This window comes from Sminthopsis crassicaudata, chromosome 1, assembly GCF_048593235.1.
Source record: "Sminthopsis crassicaudata isolate SCR6 chromosome 1, ASM4859323v1, whole genome shotgun sequence".
Taxonomy (NCBI): domain Eukaryota; kingdom Metazoa; phylum Chordata; class Mammalia; order Dasyuromorphia; family Dasyuridae; genus Sminthopsis; species Sminthopsis crassicaudata.
Genome location: NC_133617.1, coordinates 18,081,799 through 18,104,608, shown reverse-complemented (window position 1 = coordinate 18,104,608; position 22,810 = coordinate 18,081,799). Strand labels below are relative to the sequence as shown.

General features: G+C 43.1%; 1 protein-coding gene across 8 annotated transcripts in view; it reads right to left on the bottom strand.

Annotated features, from left to right (window-relative positions):
* Positions 1–18,895, bottom strand: part of GIT2 (GIT ArfGAP 2) — a 45,696-nt gene extending 26,801 nt beyond the window's left edge. For 3 of the 8 annotated variants that reach the window (XM_074295276.1, XM_074295304.1, XM_074295310.1), the window contains exons 1-6: positions 16,742–16,887; positions 5,810–5,943; positions 3,389–3,501; positions 2,712–2,817; positions 427–513; positions 140–270 (exon numbers count right to left, since the gene is read on the bottom strand). In XM_074295276.1, the coding sequence (XP_074151377.1) occupies positions 140–270; positions 427–513; positions 2,712–2,817; positions 3,389–3,501; positions 5,810–5,943; positions 16,742–16,841 (671 nt within the window). In that variant the 5' untranslated portion in view covers positions 16,842–16,887. Of the gene's footprint in view, positions 1–139; positions 271–426; positions 514–2,711; positions 2,818–3,388; positions 3,502–5,809; positions 5,944–16,741; positions 16,891–18,722 lie in introns of those variants that run through there. The other 5 variants (XM_074295318.1, XM_074295295.1, XM_074295336.1 and 2 more) reach the window with 4 other exon arrangements.
* Positions 18,896–22,810: the final 3,915 nt, after the last annotated feature.

Genomic DNA, 22,810 nt, shown 5'->3' with positions numbered 1-22,810 from the left:
CAAGTGCTCCTTTCCAGAATGAAAGGACGGAGCACCCTGACCTCTGGGGTGCCGGATGCTGCCTGCCGGCGGCAGTGGGACTCCTGCGACATGGAGCGTTGCTAGTGGAGAGGAGCGAGGTGAAACCTGGGACGCTCACCTTGCATAATCAATGGGGGTTTTCCCACTCGAGTCCTGTGTGCCCGGATCGGCCCCATACACCGCCAACAACTCAGCCTGCAAAATCTGCCCTGCTTTGGCAGCGACGTGGAGCGGGGTGTTTCCTTTCTCCTACGAGTCATTAACAAGAAGCAGACGACATTTCAATTAGAGAATCATTACAAACAAATGTTTTCTAAAAAACACAACTAAACAACTGGCTGTCAGTTCACAGGCAAAATAGACTTAGTACTAATTTAATGCTAATATGAGAATATATTTTCATACAGGGTGAAAAAAGTTGGCTTGAGCTCCTAAAGACAGTAGCCTTAAACACGTCTCCAGATTTCCCGTCCTCACACTCGAATGGAGTTGCTGAAAAACAGAAAGACAGAAACAGTATTAGAAGGAAGGCCAGAGCCCCGGATCTGCTGGCGGGCCAGCACAGGCCCTGCTCTATAAGGCTCGGAGAGACTCTGGCTGTTCCGTGCCACCAGTGAGAGGCACAATGGAACGCAGCAGGCTTCCTGGGCCTTCCTCTTGGGTCAAGCTGAGAATTTTGTCATCGCCCACCCCCGTGGGCACACAGCGATCCACTCTGCTGTCCGTCCCCAAGCGCCGAGCTAAGCGGCCCTGATCACAGAAGCTTGTGTAAAAAATCCGAGCAAGGCCGACGGTGGCGGTGAGGAGGGGAACGCGGACCCCGGACAGCTGGGAAGCATTTGTGAAGTGACTGGCATGTGCCGGGCACTGGGCTAAGAGCTGAGGACACAAAGGCAGGGAAAAGATAGCCCTGAAGGAAACTCCCGAAGGAGCCAGGAGGCAGAGATGAGGAAGTGGAGAGTCCCAGCCATGGGAGAAATCAGGTGACAGTGAGGCAGGAGGAGGAACAGCAGAAGGCCGGGAGTAGCTGACTCAATGAGAAGTCTGGAAAGGTCAGAGAGGCAGCTTTGAAAGGGCTTCTGTCATCAAGCTACTGGAGCTCTATGAATATGTGTGTGTGTGTGGGGGGGGGGATTGTGGGTGTGTCTAAGTGTTTATGTATGGCATTGTGTGTATATATGAGTGAATGTGTGTGTGTGTGTGTGTGTGTGAGATTGTGTGTGGGTGTGGGTGTGTGACCTGCATTTTAGTGGCTGGATGAAGCAAGGACTAGAATGGGGTCAGACCTGCAGCAGGCAGACTCTCTCCCCCCCACGCAATGTCCCAGGGGAGGAAGGTCTGCACCAGAAGGGCGGCCATGGCTGAGGCTGGTCAGAGGACAGAAGATGCCTCGAAGGATTGGAGGGCTGAGGGAGGCTGGACCCAGGACAACTCCTCAACTGGGAGTCAGAGGGTGGCAGTGCCTCAACAGAACATGTAGCAGGGGAAACATAATGAGCTCAGCTTGGGTCATATTAAGCTCGAGATGTCTGCTGATTTTGAGAAGCCTCCAAAAAGGAGATGGAGACAAGACTGGAAGCCAGCAGAGAAATCAGGACAAGATGGGTAGATCTGAGGCTCATTAGCATAGCAATTGAAATGAAATACATAGAACCGATGAGATCACCAAGTGAAGTCAGCAGAGGGAGAAGAGAAGAGGGCCCAGAGTCAATATTTTTAAACCAAAACAATCTCTTCCTCTCCGTGTATGAGAAAGCTGTGGCCCCTCCACAGAAAACAACTGAGTCCGCTCATGAGGCCCACAGCATTGTGCAGTGTGCCGATCCCACTGAACCTGGAGTAAGAGACTGGTCCACCTGAGGAAGAATTCCGATAAGGGTTTGGCGAGGCTGCAGAGAAGGGGGACTAGGGGAGTAAAGGCCCTCAAGTTCACACAGGGAGTAGGCCTAAAGGAATTGGGGTCTGGCGGAAGAGGTGGCTGGGAGGCTGGTGGCTGAGATGTGTAAGAACGGCAAACTTTAAGGAAAGTTTAAAAGGTTTGTCACATGAAAGTGGCCCCAGGGGACAAAATGACAAATTTAAACCTGATGGGGGGGAACAAGGGGAGGAGGCAGAACTTTCTAACAATTATAGAGTTATCTAGAAATGATTATTTATTAAATCATTTATTTATTTATTTAAGTTTATTTATTATTTATTAAATCATTCGATTTACCCAGAACCAGCTGCCTTGGCTCAAAGTGGCTCCCTAGCACTAGAGATCTTTATACAATGGCTCAAAACCAGATTGTTGGGGTTTTTTGTTTTTTTATTTTGGGGGGGGGGGGGTTAGACTACATCACTGCTGAGATTTCTGTTCATTTCAAATGCAGGGGCTGCCAACTTCAGACAACAGAGTTATCAGTGACTCAGAATCTACAAAAAACAAGTGGCTTTTAACAAACAAATTTCTCTGAAAGGTTAAAATAAAAATGGTTAAAAAATGTTATTGTTGAGGCAGCTAGGTGGCGCAGTGGATAGAGCACCAGCCTTGAATTCAGGAGGACCTGAGTTCAAATCAGGTCTCGGACACTTCCTGGCTATGTGACCCTGGGCAAGTCACTTAACCCCAGCCTCAGGGGGGAAAAAAATGTTATTGCTTTCCTAGAATTGCAGTGGTTTTTAAAAAAGAAAAAAAGTCACAGGCTTACCTTACTAAGGTCTTTGGCAGTAACACTATCATCATCACGGCAAGGCAAGCGATGAACAAAAGCTAGCATCTGGTACTTGGCCCTGATGAATTCTGCTTTATTGGGACTAGTTAAAAATCAAAACCCAAAATTAGTTACTCACAATTCAGAACTATCATTCCCTAATCTTTATACCTCAGGAGACCCACAAGCCCTACAAAATGCTGAAATGCTTTAAAGCTCCAAATGAAAGGGGTCTGGAAATGTCTACTGTGAGAAATCAGTAGCAGGAATATTAGTCCCCTCACTTTTCAGAAAACCCCTCTCCCCCATCTACCTATTTATTTGCATAATACTACCATGGAAGTGCAAGCACAGGTTGCTGCACAAGCTCACTGCCCAAGACAGAGGGCCCAGCCCAAGACAGGGGGCTACACAGAACCTCGAGCTCTTGATGGCAAGCCAGGGTTTTTTTTTCTACTAAATGATACTACATTCTGTTCAGCCTCCCAAGTTTGTTTTATTTACTATAATGATTGTCTTGATAACTTGGGTAGAAAACAGAGAAACAATAAATAAAGATGATTGTGTTTGCATTAAGTAGCTCACTACCTCCACTGCTGCCCTTGTGAGACTGACTCAAAATATGGGCTCCCCAATTACAAAGAAAAAAAAGTATTTATAAACTTTCTACTCACTGTACTTTATCCTGTGGATTAGCTTTACGCCTCCCACTCATAATGGAAGCAGGGTCCAGCAAAGAATGTTCCCAGATAGAATTAGCACCATTATTATATAGAGTTTCAACCATCTAAAAGCAGAGGTTAAAAAGAAAAAAAAAAATTTTAAATCACATTTTAGTTTTTTGTTCATTCAGTGATCAGCAATGCATGAAAACTAATTCTGGAGAGCTAATAAAAATTAAACTGGAGAGATCTAAAGGACCCTCACAGTGTCAGAAATAAGTAGAATGTGCAGGGCCCCAAGTCAGTGTCAGAGAACGGTATGTTTGACAAGCAGAAGAATAAAATCCACAGTGCTCTCCCAAGAGTTTCACCGCACCGCCGTCAGAGGCTACAATTTAGGAAAAGTTCTTCCTGACTCCTCAGAACGAAAGGACTCATTTTCAATCTGTCATCTCTATTGCTTCATGCAAACCTAATAGTACACTCTGATTCTAAAAATCCCAGACTCCCACTCTCTGCAACCGAATGGAACAGAAGTTGTGCTCTGAACGAGGGAGCTCATCATTACTAATTTGCCCTCTACCCCAATTCCCTCTTACAGTAGAAAGGATGACACAGCAACTAAGGTGCCTGCTTTCACATCAGAGTGTGACAGTTTTATGGAAGGGATTAAACACCATTTGTTTTGGGCTTAGGTCACAGAGGACGAGCATGGATTAAGCAAGTATCTGGCCACAGATCCAGTAAAATGTGTATTCAAGACAAATATAGGAGGAGAAACACATGCTTAACTTCGGGTGCCCCTTGCCTACAAAATGTGTCAAACCAAAATAGAAACATGTATGAAATTACAATGGGTCTCAAGCAAAAGGCAAAAGGCAAGCCAGAACTTTGCTCAGCACAGGGCAAAGGAAAGACTAAATACAAGCTGGAGGACCTAGCACAATCTCAACCATTACCAACCTTAAAAAATTAATTAAGTTCAAAGCAATTCCAATAGACTGCATCCAGAAAAAGAACTAAGGAGACTGAATGTAATCAACACATGTTATGTTCTCTCCTTTTTTATTTTTTTAAATCTCTCCCATGGTTTTTCCATTTTGCTCTGATTTTTCTTTCTCAACATGATTCATAAAGCAATGTGGGTTAAAAATTTTAAAAAATGAACAAACAAAATTTAATTAAAGCCAATGTTGAGAGAAAAATCAGATGTGTCCTAAGACATGAAATCTTTGTTACTGCAGGAATAAAGTTCAAAAATGTTAGCAGGTACCCAGAAAATTAAAGACAATGATGAACATATTTCACCACTAGAGTTTTGGTAAATAGCTATTTATGATGTTAATAGTTTATTCATGATTTTGACTGTGGATATATGTCTAGCAGTGTCTGCATCTCTGAGGACTGGCTGCATCTGAGTCTTCACGCCACCCCTTGAAGGGATCATTACATTAATATTAGCCCCATTTGGCTTGTTTTTTTCAACCATTTTGCTAACCAAATGTTTTCATTGTTGATCACTAAGTAATCAATTGTTCCTTATGAAACAGTTGATTGTATTAACACTGAGGACTTATATTGATTGAAATATCATTTTGGATTTCTTTTGTTTCTTTTAGATTGGAAAGTGCTGCTTCTCAATTTTTTTAAAGAGTTGTCATTGTTTTATTGTTCTCCTTCTTTATAAACTTTGTTTCTAATTTTTAATAGTGTTTTAAAACAAAATATTGCAATTTATAGCATTTGCTTTGATTCCTTCTTAGTTTAATTTTTCAGGTTCTCATTTTTGGTCATTGGGCTTTAAAACATCTCAATATTCAGAGGTTTTTAGGCAAATACTGAATAACAACTTTTCATATTTTTTGCAGAAGGTTTATCTTTCTTATATCGATTAGACTAAATGATCCCTTAAATAGAAAAAAGTCTGAGATTCTGTAATTAGGAAAGTGACTCCTTAAAGCAGAAAAGCTAGTATCATTTTAATGTAGCTATTTTTTGGAATACTTGTACACTAATACTCCTTTCTGTAAATAAAATCTACTGACCAAAAAAAAAAAAAAAATTAGCCCCATTTGACAAAAGAGAAAATAAAGATTAGCAAGTCTGTGGCCACAGGACCAGTGTTGAGGAACAAATTGAACTCAGAATTTGCCCAACTCCAAATCCAGCACTCCTTCCATTATACCGCTGAGGGCATCACCATATGAGAAGGGTAGAGCTGGCCACTGGTCATGTGAACACAAATGCAACTGTTCTGGCACAAAGGGGGCAGATCTGATAAAGAGCTGAAGGCATGAGACAGCACCAGGTCAGGTCACTGAAGGGCTCATGTCACCCTATGCTGCTCAAGTACTGACATAGGTTTCATAATATAGCCCAAGGAAAGTCCTAGTTTAGATCACAAATCATCAGAAATCCAATGAAACCCGGTACCTGAAGCAGTGTGGGCGGCCATGGCGTGTGCTTCAGATGCCTCACTTGAGAGATGTGGCGTCCCAGGCTCCGATGTACGCTGCAGCACTCATCGCATATTAAAATCCCCCTATTCACTGAGGCCCAAGAAGGATCTAAGAAAAGGAAATGAATTATTTTGTATTACAAAATATTACAAAGGGATATAGCATAGGCAAAACTGGCAAAACTTATTACAAACTGAGTTTTGTTTTCCCAAAGAAGCAGAAAACACACTTTTTTTTTTTTTTAAGTCCTCTTTCTCATTAAATTATTTCAGAGAAACCTATTTTTTGCATGCTGTATCTCTCAGCAGAGCAGAAGTTCCTCAGGGACAAGGATGATTGATCACTTGTCTCTATATCCCGAGCACCTAGCATTAATGAGTATTTGCTGACTTGAACTGATGGGGAATCAATAGGACAGGGTGACGTCTGGCGCTAAACAGAATGCTGATGATATTCAGGTCATATGTTCCATCTCTACATGGGTGAGCTATAGCCAGACTTCAATCAAACATAAGCTCACACAAGGACCTAAAGTGGGAACATACAGATGTTTTAAATAAATTAAATTTTAGATAAAATCAAATTACACTTAAACTAAACTTAACGTTAGAACTGAAAAGGAGTGTTCTAAATCTGGAAAGGAGCTGAGAGTATACCAGTCCTACCAAGAGAAGCCTGGTACCATCACTTTAACCAATGGAGCAGAAGAAGGAGGTGTCCTTTGAAAGCTTAACCCTGAAATTTTGCTTCAGGCTATAATGCAGCCAATAGTCAGTGACTTTCCAATGTGGATCATAAACTCTTGCTAAGACCTCAGGATGACATATTACAACAAGTGCAAACACTTGGAAGAGCAACAATTTAGGAACTTGTTCATAACAAAACCACATATTGACTAGGGATGTCAAAGAGTCTTATTTGTCTGCAGCTGGATCCAATTCAATTAAGCTGTTTCAATTAATTTTAAAAAGATTGTGTGTGGATCTACACTTAAAGCAGTGATTATATGCCAAACAAAAGATTTAATCATCATAGACCGCTGCCCCCCCCATCCCAGACAAGTTCCAGAATTTAGTGGAACTAACAAATCATTTCAATGAGCAGTTTGAAGTCACATGTTAGAGCTGCCCTTTGCAAAGAACTCTCCAAAGATGCATCCATTCCTTATCTTGCATCAACTACAGCAATAACACAAACTCCAGGCCAATAAACTTGACAGCAATTCCTGGGGGAATTCTGGAAATGACCATTCAAGAGAAGGCGAGTGAACATTTAGAAAAAGAAACTGATTATAAATGGTTAATGTGCCCATGATCACTACTATCATTCAATGTTGTATTAGAAATGTTAGTTTTAGCAATAAGAGAAGAAAAAAGAAATTAAAGTAGGCAATGAGGAAACAAAACTATCACTCTTTGAAGATGCTATGATGGTATATTTTGAGAATCCTAGAGAACTGACTAAAAAAACTGCTTCAAACAACCATGGCAAATTTGCAGATATAATAAACTCACATAAATTATTTCTGTATGTTACAAAGTCAAAAGAGATAGAGAAGTTCCATTTAAAGTAACTGCAGACAATATAAAACCCACTTTTCAGAAAAATAAAGTCAGATCTAACAATTGTAAAATTATCTATTATTCTGAGTAGGCCGAGCTAATATAATACAAATAACAATTCTAACTAAATTCATCTACTTATTCAGTGCCATACACATCAAACTGCCAATATAATATTTTACCAAGCTAGAAAAAAGATAATAATTCATCTGGAAAAACAAAATGTCAAGAATATCAATCAAAATGTTTGTGGAATTGTGAATACATCCAGCCATTCTGGAGAGCAATTTGGATCTATGCTCAAAAAGTTATCAAACTGTGCATACCCTTTGACCCAGTAATGTTACTACTGGGCTTATATCGCAAAGAGATTTTAAAGAAGGGAAAGGGACCCACATGTTCAAGAATGTTTGTGGCAGCCCTCTTTGTGGTGGCCAGAAACTGGAAACTGAGTGGATGCCCATCAGTGGGGGAATGGCTGAATAAATTGTGGTATATGAATATCATGGAATATTACTGTTCTGTAAGAAATGACCAACAGGATGATTTCAGAGAGGCCTGGAGAGACTTATATGAACTGATGCTGAGTGAAATGAGCAGGACCAGGAGATCATTATATACTTCAACAACAATACTGTATGATGATCAATTCTGATGGGCGTGGCCTCTTCAACAATGAGATGAACCAAATCAGTTCTAATAGAGCAGTAATGAACTGAACCAGCTACACCCAGAGAAAGAACTCGGGGAGACTATTATGAATCACTGCATAGAATTCCCAATCCCTCTATTTTTGTCCGCCTGCATTTTGGATTTCCCTCACAGGCTAATGGTACGCTATCTCAAAGTCGGATTCTTTTTGTTCAGCAAAACAACTGTTTGGACATGTATACATATATTGTACTTAATTTATACTTTAACATCTTTAACATGTATTATTCAACCTGCCATCTGGGGAAGAGGGGGAAGGAGAGGAAAAATTGGAACAAAAGGTTTGGCAATTGTCAATGCTATAAAATTACCCATGCATATATCTGGTAAATAAAAACTATAATTAAATTTTAAAAATTAAATTAAAATTAAATTTTAAAAAAAATCAATGAGAGTGGGGGAGAATGCAAAGGACAATGGCAGAAATTAGAGACAGACCAACATTTCACACTTTATATTAAGATAAGGTAGAAATGGATTCCCAATTTAGACATAGAGGGTAATACTATAAACAAATTAGGAGAATAAGGAATAGTTTATCTGTCAGATTTTTGGAGACAGAAGGAATTTATAATGAAGCAAATAAAAGAACATTATAAGATGCAAAATGGATAATAGATTTTTGTCATTCATTTTTCAGTCATGTCTGACTCTTCATGACCCCATTTGGGGTTTTCTTGGCAAAGACATTGGAGTGATTTGTCATTTCCTTCTCCCGCTCACTTGACAGATGAGAAAACTGAGGCAAACAGGATTAAATGATTTACTCAGGCTCCTGCAGCTAGGAAGTATGAAGCTGGTTCTGAACATTAAGAGTGGACTCTAAGCCTGAAGCTCTGTGCACTATGGTGACCCCTAGCCGCCCCACCTAGATTTTTAGCAGAGCATCTTTTCTTGTAGAAAAACAGGCCTGGAGGTCAAAAGACAGTGCAATTCAATGAATCTGGGACTGGCTGAAGAGATGTGACTCAAGAGGTCATTAATGCTCCAATGTCAGCATGACATCCTGGGTGATGGAGGGCGGGCCCCAAGGACTGTGCTCAGCTGGGGAACACATTTATCAGTGATTTGGAGAAAGGCCTAAGTGGCCTACTCAGCACTTTTACAGATGACACACAAATAGCTAGATGGCCAAGTTAGGATCCAAAAAGCTACGGACAGGCTACAGCTCTGGGCTGAGGCTAGTAAGATGAATTAAAGCAAGTTCATTAGGGATAAATGTCACCAGGGTTCGAAAAATCCATTTCGGGGCAGCTAGGGGGCGCAGTGGATAGAGCACCAGCCTTGAATTCAGGAAGACCCAAGTTCAAATCTGATCTCAGACACTTAGCACTTCCTAGCTGTGTGACCCTGGGCAAGTCACTTAACCCCAGCCTCAAAAAAAGAAAAAAAAAATCCATTTCACAAATAGAAGGTGGCGAAGTCACAGTTTGGCAGTAAGGGTTTTGAAAAGGATCTGAGGTTTCTAGTGTGGACAGCCAAACAAAGGAATGTGACCTTGGGGGGCATTAAGAGAAGGGGGAAAAGGGGGCTAACAGTCCCTATGTCTTCTGACCCCGAGTAGACCAATTCTAAGGTACTAGGCCTAGTTCCAGTCATTACATTACATTACAGGAAAAACATTGGTTAAGTTGGAGAGTCCAAGAAAGACAACCAGGATTGGGTGAAAGGACCAGAAAGGGGATTTTTTTTGCCTGGAGAGAGAGAGAGTAGCTCAAGAGTAATGGATCAAAGGTGAAAGGAGACAAGTTGAGGACGAATATACAGGATATGTGTAGCTCAATCACCAGAGGTCTTTGAGCAGAAGGCCGCTTCTAGGGGGTTCCCGTGAGGCTCCCTCTTCAATCAGGGATTGGTCCAGGGGATTCAAAGCCTAGAATATGTGCTAATGAGGCACAGCTCAACAGCACTTCAAAGTTTTCCAAGTGGGTTTTCAGGTACATGAGGTAGCATTATATTATCTCCATGTTCCAGAGAAGGAAAATGAGACCCGAGGAAATACGGTGACTTGGCCAGGTTCACACAACCAACAAACCTCAGGAGGAGAATTTGAACCCAGTCCTCCTGGCTCCAAGACAGAGAGACAAGGGAGGCAGGAGGCCAGTTAGAAGGCAACTGCTCTCACCCAGGTGAGATGAGACTGACAGCGAGATCGGTGAAATAAGAGCAAAGTTTGGAAGGTGGGAGGGCTCGAGTTCCATGTGGGACACGCACTTAAGACATCCTGGACATGCCGTTGGAAAAGTCTAAGAGGCAACCACAAATGCAAGACCCGTTACTGGGGGAATCCAGGACAAGCCATATTAAGTTCAAGGGAGCTGATGGGATCAATGAGCAAAAAGCCAGGAGAGCCCACACAGAGCCATGGAAAGGAGCAGGAGAGGACAGGAGACCAAAAAGCAGCAGTAGACATGCAGAAGGAGAGCAGGAAAAAACTGTCCTCAGAACCCAGGGCCTGAAGGACAAAGGGACAGACTGGCTCAAAGGCTGCAGAGAGACTAAGGAGTGATCTGCCTGCGAGGCCACTGGACAAGTGAATGATGGGGGAAGCCGGACTGCGGAGGAGAATGAGAAGAGAGGAAGTGGAGGAAGCAGCGGTAGATGGCTTTCTCAAGGAGCTGAGCCAAGAAGGGGAGGAGAGATGCAGGGAGGGAGATAGCGAGCTGGCGGGGATGGGGGTGAGATAGAGGCATATTTGTTGGAGGAAGAAAAGAGATAGTGGGGATGACGAGGGGAAGGGGGGTGAAAGTGGTGGTGAATGGGAACAATCTGCCACCAAAGGTGGAAGGGAATTTAAACTTATCATTCTCAGACATGGAAAAACAGGGAGCCAAATGAGGCAAACACTTCAATCAAGAAAGCTGCATTTTGAGTGTCCCTATCTGTGCTCTATAAAATTCCTTAGGCAGCTAGATGGCACAGTGGATGAGCACCAGCCTTGAAGTCAGGAGGACCTGAGGTTAAATCTGGCTTCAGACACTTAATGCTTCCTGACTGTGTAAAAAGTCACTTAACCCCAATTGCTTCAAAAAAAAAAAAAAAAAAATACACACACACACACACACACATACACACATATATATCCCTAGATCATAGCCTCATAATTTTCAAAATAAATGAGACTTAACTAAGTAAACAAATCTGAGTAAAGTCCATGAAATATTAAATAAAAATGAATGAAGCCTACTCTTTCATTTAGCTGACAGCCTGAAAAAAGTTTACCATTCCAGTTATCTTAAAAATAGAATTTTATCCTTTGATACTAGAAAGCCCAGAATTTAAGAACACTTCAGAGGACCAAAATGCAAAGCTCTAAGGAAAACAGAATGAAAATTGTTATTTCAAAGTAAAATTACGATCAAACTCTTGTGCCAATTGACATAAATGGTCCTTCTAGTGTTAGATCAGCATCTCATCTACTAGGAAAAGAAGCAGTATCCACCTCTTCTCCTTCCCATAGTCTTATCTGCTTGGGCTGTGCCCAGAGGAATTTTTAAGTTTTGATCACTGAAACCTCGCAAGATATCTTGGGGTGTATGAGCTGGATTTCTTTCTTTCTTTTTTTTTTAATTATAGTTTTTATTTACCAGATATATGCATGAGTAATTTTACAGCACTGACAATTGCCAAACCTTTTGTTCTAATTTTTCCCCTCCTTCCCCCCACTCCCTCCCTCAGATGGCAGGTTGACCAATACATGTTAAAGTATAAATTAAATACTATATATATATATATATATATATATATATATATATATATATATGCTGGATTTCTTTCTTAAGGATCATGCCTTAACCCCAAATCACTCTGGCTCTTATTGACTGGCCAACAACAGGTCAAGCTTCACTGTATCATAATTTGGGCCCGATGGCTCAGTGAGTGTATATAGCAATTGTTTCTACTTTGGCCCAAAATCCTGAGGGTCTTCCCCTCTCACAGATTTTTTTTTAGTAGGTAAGAGAAGTCATTCTGCCTTATTTCTTACCTACATTTAAGCACTGAATGAGCATTGCCTCAGTTAAAATGAAATCTGTTAAAGATGTCAGCTTGCAAACTCCAAGATCTACCACTGCATCCAGGGTTATCTTCAAGTGTTCTAGTCTGTAACTGGCCACTGGCTCCAGATGGCTCTGGAGGAGAAAGTGAGGCTGGTGACGTTGCCCTGCCCTCCCTCATTTAAATCCAATTCACTTGCACGTTACGGCATCCCCTCCCTGATGTCATAGACCTGAGAATGAAGGACGAGAATAAAGGACAAAGCACCAGCAGCTCCAGTACCACCAGCACCTGCAGCTGTAGCATCAGCTCCAGTACCACAGTACCAGTACCAGCACTAGCACCAGTACCCACAGTACCAGCACCTACTGTACCAGTACCCACAGCACCAGCACCTGCAGCACCAGTACCCACAGTACCAGCACCACCACTTCCCACAGAAAAAGCAACAAAAACAAAGCCGTGTAACAAATTCACAGTCAAGCAACAGATTCCCAAACTGTTATGGCCAAAAAGACATTCATGTCTTCATCTGCCCTGTCGGGAGGCATAAACCCTGCTGTTCCCTGTATTAACCAGAGCACGGGAGACTTCCTAAATTGTTTGTCTTCACAACACTGCTGTTCCTGAATAAATCATTCTCCTCACTCTGCATCAGTCGGTCCAAGTCTCCTCAACGCCCTTTATAGAAGGTCAATTTGGAGCCCTTTGCCTTCCTGCACATATCTCCCAATGGATGGGCATTCCCTGCAGTTTCTCATTCCTTGCCACCTCAAAAAGAGCTGCTCCCAATAATTTTGTGCATGGAGATCTTCTTCCTCTTTTGATCTCTTTGGGGTACAGACACAGGAGTGTCTGTCAAAGGGCATGTGCAGCTTAATGATTTGGAGTTGCAGTGTTCTCTCTAAAATGTAATGTTCTCCTAATGAAAAAAAACTCAGAGGAAGGTGGTCTAAGTGTACCTGATCTAAAGCTATATTATATAGCAGCAGTCACCAAAACCATTTGGTATTGGCTACGAAATAGACCGGTAGATCAGTGGAACAGATTAGATACAAAGGACAAAAAAGGGTACATCTATAGCAATCTAATCTTTGACAAACCCAAAGATTCCAACATTAGGGATAAAAATTCATTATTCGGAAAAAACTGTTGGGAAAACTGGAAATTAGTATGGCAGAAATTAGATATGGATCCACACTTAACACCATATACCAAGATAAGATCAAAATGGGTCCATGATTTAGGCATAAAGAGGGAGATAATAAATAGATTAGAGGAACAGAGGATAATCTACCTCTCAGACTTGTGGAGGAGGAAGGAATTTATGACCAGAGGAGAACTAGAGATCATTATTGATCACAAAATAGAAGATTTTGATTACATCAAACTAAAAAGTTTCTGTACAAATAATACTAATGCAAACAAGATTAGAAGGGAAGTAACAAATTGGGAAAATATTTTTAAAAACAAAGGTTCTGACAAAGGTCTCATTTCCAAAATATATAGAGAACTGACCCAAATTTATAAGAAACCGAACCATTCTCCAATTGATAAATGGTCAAAGGATATGAACAGACAATTCTCAGAGGAAGAAATTGAAACTATATCCACTCACATGAAAGAGTGTTCCAAATCACTACTGATCAGAGAAATGCAAATTAAGACCACTCTGAGATACCACTACACACCTGTCAGATTGGCTAAGATGACAGGAACAAATAATGACAAATGTTGGAGGGGATGTGGGAAAACTGGGACACTAATACATTGCTGGTGGAGTTGTGAAAGAATCCAGCCATTCTGGAGAGCAATCTGGAATTATGCCCAAAAAGTTATCAAACTGTGCATACCCTTTGACCCAGCAGCGCTACTACTGGGATTATATCCCAAAGAAATACTAAAGAGCGGAAAGAGACATATATGTGCCAAAATGTTTGTGGCAGCTCTTTTTGTTGTAGCTAGAAACTGGAGGATGAATGGATGTCCATCAGTTGGAGAATGGTTGGGTAAATTGTGGTATATGAAGGTTATGGAATATTATTGCTCGGTAAGAAATGACCAACAGGAGGAATATAGAGAGGCCTGGAGAGACTTACATCAACTGATGCTGAGTGAAATGAGCAGAACCAGAAGATCACTGTACACTTCAACAACAATGCTGTATGAGGATGTATTCTGATGGAAGTGGAAATCTTCAACATAAAGAAGATCCAACTCACTTCCAGTTGATCAATGATGGACAGAGGTAGCTGCACCCAGAGAAGAAACACTGGGAGGGGAATGAAAATTGTTAGCACTAATATCTGTCTGCCCAGGTTGCATGTACCTTCGGATTCTAATGTTTATTGTGCAACAAGAAAGTGATATTCGCACACATGTATTGTACCTAGACTATATTGTAACACATGTAAAATGTATGGTATTGCCTGTCGTCGGGGGGAGGGAATAGAGGGAGGGGGGGTAAATTGGAAAAATGAATACAAGGGATAATATTATAAAATATATATATATATATATAATAAAAAAAAAAAAAAAAAAAAAAAAAAAGGAAAAAAAAAAAAAATAAAATAAAATGTAATGTTCTCTGTTGGGGTTTTCTTGAGGGGGTCTCTGGAAGCAGCCTTCCTTTCAGTTCAGTAAGTACCCCAAATGCAGCCAGGGATTAAAGTGCAAATCCTTTATTGTCTCTTTCCAAGTCTTGTCTCCTTTCTCCAAACCAGTTAGCTTTCTTATAGTCCTATCTCTCTCCTTGGTTCCAAGAGCTTAAGCTCCTGCCACCAGTCCTTTGCTTCTCTCCAAACGTCCCTCTGGCTGAGGCTTCTCGCTTATATGCCCCACACTGAGTATCCACCAATCATTATATCTCTAAGAAACCATTATTTGTTGTAGGATTAACTCAATGCTAAACTAGATTTAACCATTGTCTCCTCAATTCCACTCAGTACCTTGTTTCAAGTTCTGGCCCAAAAGAAATATCTTCTTGTAGGATTAAACCATGCTAAATTAGGTAATTATTGTCTCTATCAATTCCACTGACTTAGTACCTTGTAAGAATCCTTTATTTTAAGTTCAGAGCTCTGGCCCATCATAGGGTTTCAGAATGGTCAGACCAGTTCACCAATGCGGCTGACTTAAAGAATCATTTCTCAGGGCAGCTAGGTGGTCCAGTGGTTAGAGCACCAGCTTTGAAGTCAGGAGGACCTGAGTTCAAATCTGTCTGGTCCCAGACTCTTAACACTTCCTGGCTGTGTGACCCTGGGCAAGTCACTTAACCCCAATTGCCTCAGAAAAAAAAAAAAAAAAAAAAAAGAATCATTTCTCCTGGCAGACTATGCTGGTACTCCACATAAGTCACTTTCCCTCACATATTTAGAGGGTCCAGGAAGGGAACAGGAAAGTAAGAAAGAGCAGCAGAGAACTGCAGTATCTGTTTTCTTACATGCCAGAAAAGAGCCCCATCTATAGGAATATTGTAAATCAAAATGTACACAACTCCAACCTTCTGATGATTGATAAGGAGACAGTCACACAGAACCCACGTTCTTAACTTTGGATCCTGCAGTAGCATCTACCACCAAGTATTAGAAAACACCAGGGTTAATTTGGAAAAGACGGTGATCAAGGAAGGAGCTAAGCCATCAACAGGCCGGAGTCAGGGCTCCACAGTCGCTCTTTCAACAGGTGCAACAAGTTAGATATTAAACTGCAGCCGCTCAAAGTCTTGGGGGCTGAGGGAGGGTCCTGCTGGCAGCAAAAGAGCCAGTCTCCTGGTCTGCAAGTGCACTGCACATTTCAAGGTATTCTAAGTATATTCAAAACAGGAAGGAAGTGACTCAAGGCCCTAGAGATCAGGCCTACAGCAGCCATTACAATGAGATCCTGGACGTGAGGAGGCTCTGAAAAGCAGAAAAGGCCCCAGAAGGACGAGGCCACATCGGCAACGATCCTGGGGCCAGGGAAGCAATTTTTCTCTGCCCAAAAATTATCTTTTGGAGACTCAAAGAAGACCAAATAAAGGGGAGAGCCGGGACCCCCGGGAATCGCACAGTGACTCAATCCAACTGAGAGACAAGAACTTTGCAGAGCTGAGCTCGGAAAAGTGCAATTTCAGTGAATCAAGATATTCTCAGTCAGATGCACTTCCTGAACCTGTGAACTCATTTGGTTCTTGCAGCAGCCATTTTTAAACTTGGCCTGTCTTCAAAGGGAAGGATAACCCCGCTGCTCCTATGCATGCACTCACACTGCCACATGAGGTTTTAGTTAACTCTGTCTAAAGTTCAAAACAACAAAAATGAAGTTCTAGAAATGGTGCGGAAGCACCGACGGCCAAGAATTGTACAGAAGACCCTGACTCTGGACAGGTGGAGGGCCGGGCTGCGGAGCCATCCAGGGTCCCCTCCCGGCTCGGGCTGGAATAGATTTAAATAAGGCACAACCTTCCCCAGGGCCCGCGGAGCCCCTCTCAATACAAAGTCCAGGGGAAAGCGACCCCAACCTTGAGCAGCAGACCGCCCCTCCCCCACAGAGGAGCACGGAGGGAAGGCCGACGGAGGGTCCGACAAGGGAGCCTCCAACAAGGGAGCCTCCAAGCAGAAAGAGACCGGCCGAAGTCTGGCGTGGCCGCTTCCTACCCTGCGAAAGTGCCACCAGCGGCCACCGATGCGCCGCCTCTTGGGCCCTCCGCCGGTAACTCCCGCAACTCCCGGGATCCCATTTCACTGCGCTCATCATGGAGACGCATCAATCAATCAATAAGCACCAACAGCGGCCACGGAGACTCCAAGATAAAAGGCGGCTGCCTCTGACCCCAACTAGGGCTCTGCTGGGAGAGAGGTATGGGTGTGGGCGCGTGCACCCACTTACTTACACCCACACACTCTTACACACTTACACACACACACACTTACACACACTCTTACACACACACACACACTCTTACACACACACTCTCACACACACTCTTACACACTTACACACACACTCACCCACACACACACTCACCCACCCATACACACACTTACACACACACACTACACACACACACACACACACACACACCCTCTGTCCAGGTGACCAGAGATGGAGTCACTAATGACTGAGCGTGAGTGGGGCCAATTCTGCCCCTGACTGGACACAACAGGTGAGGGCCAGAGCTTCAAACATGGAGACCGGAGCGCCGCCTTTGGAAGCCACAGGGACGTGCACGCCTTCTGCGCTGTCCGGGAGGCTGGGCTGGAGGTCCCGGTGTGAGAGGTCAGGAGGCGGAGGGGGAGGGGAGTCGCTGGCAGAGAGACGTGAAGTGACGACGCAGGGGGCCGAGGCAGACGCACAGTTGGGGGGAGATACTGACGAGCCAGAAAGAGAGGCCGAGGGGGGTCTGCAGGAGGGAGGCTGGGGGGGCCGGTATCGAACGCTACCTGAGGACAAACCACAGCCCTGTGACTGAGACCTAAGGGAAGCCCCGAGTCAATTTCACCTGAGCGGTGAGCGCAGACGCGGCTGCGAGGGGACAAGGAGCGCGCGCCGGGCGGGAGCGTGCCGCTCTGGGGTGAGGACGCTGGCGCTGCAGTCCCTGCGCTTCCCGAGTTCAAATCCAGCCTCAGCCAAGCCCCGGCACCGCTGGCCTCAGACTCCTCCTCTGTCAAACACCTGGAGGAGGGCGGCACCCCCCCCCACAGTCCGCCAAACCCCCAGCGGGGTCACGGGACGGGGTCACCGCTGAAAACACCGGAACAACAAAACGCTTCTTTTAAAACAAGCGGGCCACGGAAAGGAGGCCCGGTGACCCTGCAGAACCTCAGAAGGCAACAAAGGCTCACAGCTCCTGGAGCCCCCCTGGGTCCGCTCACAGCCCCTCGGGGAGGGGCCCCTGTCACAGGGCTCTGGAACACCGCCCGGACCCTGCCGCACTCCGGATTCTGCAGAGAGCAGCAGAGAAGGATCAGGAGTCAAACTCTGGCGCCGACGCTCCTTGGCTCAGGGTACCTCAGCTTCCTCATTCATAAAATGGGTGACTTCCCATCCTTCCTGCCTCAGTTTCCCCATCTGTAAGATGAAGGCTGCCAGCCCGGGCCCCTCCTGCCTCAGTTTCCCCACTTTGCAGGCGGAGCAGGGTCAGACCAGACGGTCCGACCACTCTGAATCAGGGAGCCGCAGCCGGTGACCTCCCACACCCCAGCTCCCGCCAGAGCCTCAGTTTGCCCCATGACTCCCTCTAAGTCTGCGCTGGGGCCTGGCACACAGAAGGTGTTTAATAAGTGCTGGCCAGGCCTCCCCCACAAGCAGGGCCTCCTACGGCCTCTCCGAGCTCGGGCTCCGGACCTTACAGCCCCTTGGGACTGGCTTCGCCCCGCCCCCCTCCCCCAGCCTCAGTTTCCCCCTCCCCCGGCCTCAGTTTCCCCTTCGGGGTCGGCCCCTCCTCTCTCCAGCCCCGCGGCTGCTGCCTCGGCCGGGTGGAAGTTGCGAGGCCCCGCTCCCCCGCCTGACACCTGCCAGGGGCGCCGCCCGCCTCGGGCCCCGCTCGTTTCCCGCCTCCCCGCGGCTGCCCCGGGGGGCTCCGCCTGACTGGCCGGAGGCGGCGCCCCCCGGCCGGCCTCGGCGCCGCTCACTCACCCGGGCCGCTGCAGTCGGCGCACACCTCGCTGCTCCGCAGCCGCTTCGACATGGCTCCCGCCTCGGGCGCCCCGACAGCGGCGGCGACGGCGCTTCCGCTCCGACGGCTCCGCTCCCGGCAGCGCTGGCAGCCCCGCGGCGGCGGCGGCAGCGGCGGCGGCGGCGGCGGCGGCACCTCCCCCTCGGCAACGCGCAGGCGCAGCGCGCAGGCGCCCCAACTTCAGCGCCCCGCCCGAAGGCGGGGTTCGCATCACGTGGACGGAAGCGCCGCCCGGCCGCCCGGCGCCATCTTGAGTGAGGGCAGGGCGGCCGCCACGCCCTTTCCCAGTTCCTTCTCGCGGATTCCAGCAATGTCAGTTACCTGAACCCCGAGAAGTGCCGCCATAGAGAGGGAGCACAACTTGGGACACCCGAAACCCTTTGGAGTTCTCGGAAAGAATTCGGGTTGAGAGGCAGGGGCCGTGGGTTCAAATCCTGCCCCTGATGCTGAGTGGCAGCGTCCTTTTGGGGGAATTACTTTACTCCGGCCTCAGTTTCCTTATTTGTTAAAATAAGCACATGAATAAAAGGACCGCGGAGGCCCCTTCTAGGTCCTAGTCTATAAACAAGTTAATTCAATTCAATAAGCATCGGGGGAGGCCATCTCACTGGTCTGCCTCAGTTTCCTTATCTGTAAAAGATCAAACGACCTCAGAAGTTCCTCACAGGCCAAAGAGAGGGTTTCCAGAACTCTCATTCCCAGAGGAACGCGGGCGAGCCTCTTCTTGGCTTCTGGCCTCAGTTTCCCTATCTGCAAAGTGAGGGGGATGTGCAGGTGCCTCCGAGGGTGATCACGTGAGGGCGGTGGGCTTGGAGGGAAGACCCTCCGAGGGCTTCTCATTATAAATCTCGGACTGGGCCAAGAGACAGCACCACTAAGATGCTGTGATCAAGGGAGCACTCCCGCTGGAAACGCGACCTCAGAACCAATCCGACCCTTCTGTGTCCTGCTGGGGAGGAGGACGAGGAGGAGGAGGAGGAGGAGGAGGAGGAGGAGGGGGCAGGGGGACATGTAATGTAAACGTATGAAGAGGGACACAGGGATATATAACACGTAAATATATAGCAAACACTGACTTCTAGAGGGAGAAAAGAACAACACTACTAGCACTAGTACTGCTGCTGCTGCTGCTCCTATTATTACCACTACAACTACTACTACTACTACTACTATTCTACTATTGCTATTACTATTGCTACTTCTACAATGATTACTATTACTACTACTATTATTATTTCTGTTACTATTTATACTATTACTACTGCTACTACACTATTACTAATACTACTACTATTCTACTATTGCTATTACTATTGCTACTTCTACAATGATTACTATTACTACTACTATTATTATTTCTGTTACTATTTATACTATTACTACTGCTACTACACTATTACTAATACTACTACTATTCTACTATTGCTATTACTATTGCTACTTCTACAATGATTACTATTACTACTACTATTATTATTTCTGTTACTATTTATACTATTACTACTGCTACTACACTATTACTAATACTACTACTACTTCTACTATTACTACTGCTAATACTACTAATACTACACTATGACTACTACTACTACTACACTATTACTAATACTACTACTACTATTCTACTATTGCTATTACTATTGCTACTTCTACAATGATTACTATTACTACTACTATTATTATTTCTATTACTATTTATACTATTACTACTGCTACTACTACACTATTAATAATACTACTACTACTACTATTCTACTATTACTACTACTGTTATTATTTCTATTACTATTTATACTATTACTACTGCTACTACACTATTACTAATACTACTACTACTTCTACTATTACTACTGCTAATACTACTACTACTACACTATGACTACTACTACTACTACACTATTACTAATACTACTACTACTATTCTACTATTGCTATTACTATTGCTACTTCTACAATGATTACTATTACTACTACTATTATTATTTCTATTACTATTTATACTATTACTACTGCTACTACACTATTACTAATACTACTACTACTATTACTACTGCTAATACTACTAATACTACACTATGACTACTACTACTACTACACTATTACTACTACTACTACTACTATTCTACTATTGCTATTACTATTGCTACTTCTACAATGATTACTATTACTACTACTATTATTATTTCTATTACTATTTATACTATTACTACTGCTACTACTACACTATTAATACTACTACTACTACTACTATTCTACTATTACTACTACTGTTATTATTTCTATTACTATTTATACTATTACTACTGCTACTACACTATTACTAATACTACTACTACTTCTACTATTACTACTGCTAATACTACTACTACTACTACACTATGACTACTACTACTACTACTATTCTACTATTTCTATCACTGTTGCTACTTCTACGATGATTACTATTACTATTACTACTGTTATTATTACTATTACTACTACTGTTATTACTACTACTACTACTACTATTATTGCTATTACTACTACTGCTTCTACTATTACTACTTCTGCTACTACTACACTATTACTACTACTACTACTATTCTACTATTTCTATCACTATTGCTACTTCTACAATGATTACTATTACTACTGTTATTATTACTATTACTATTTATACTATTACTACTGCTACTACACTATTACTACTACTACACTATTACTACTACTACTACTACTATTCTACTATTGCTATTACTATTGCTACTTCTACAATGATTACTATTACTACTACTACTACTACTATTCTACTATTACTACTACTGTTATTACTACTACTATTATTGCTATTACTACTACTTCTACTATTACTACTTCTGCTACTACTACTACTACACTATTACTACTACTACTACTATTCTACTATTGCTATTACTATTGCTACTTCTACGATGATTACTATTACTATTACTACTGTTATTATTACTATTACTATTTATACTATTACTACTGCTATTACACTATTACTACTACTACTATTGCTATTACTACTACTACTTCTGCTATTACTACTGCTGCTACTACTGCTACTACACTATTACTGCTACTACTACTACACTATTATTACTACTACTATTGCTATTACTATTGCTACTTCTACGATGATTACTATTACTACTATTATTATTACTATTACTATTTATACTATTACTACTGCTACTACTACACTATTAATAATACTACTACTACTATTCTACTATTACTACTACTGTTATTACTACTACTACTACTATTGCTACTGCTGCTACTACTGCTACTACACTATTACTACTACTACTACACTATTATTACTACTACTATTGCTATTACTATTGCTACTTCTACGATGATTACTATTACTATTACTACTATTATTACTATTACTATTTATACTATTACTACTGCTACTACTACACTATTAATAATACTACTACTACTATTCTACTATTACTACTACTGTTATTACTACTACTACTATTGCTACTGCTGCTACTACTACTACTACACTATTACTACTACTACTACTACTACTATTATTTCTATTACTATTTATACTATTACTACTGTTACTACTACTATTATGAATACTACTTCAGCTACTGCTATTACTATTACTATGTCTTCTCCTCCTCCCATTATTACTACTACCACCACTATTTATATGCTCTTAGTACAGTCCCTAATGCTAAGCACTTTCTAATTATTACACTATAATTATTATCTCATTGTTTTCTCACAACAACCCTGGGAGAGTAGTAGAAGAGTCTTCTCCCCGTTTTACAGATGTAAAAGGCAAGTCAATTTAATAAACACAATAAATGCCTAACACATACAAAAGGCAAAAGACAGTCCCTGCCCACAAGGAGCTTACAATCTAATAAGTGAGACACATGCAAACAAATCCATACAAAGCAAACTGCATACAGGATAAATGGGCAGCAGAGATTACAAGGACTTGTCCAGGCCACTCATGGGTAAGTATGTGAGGCTGAGACTTTCTTTGGGTCAGCTCAGTGCTATGGTATCAGGT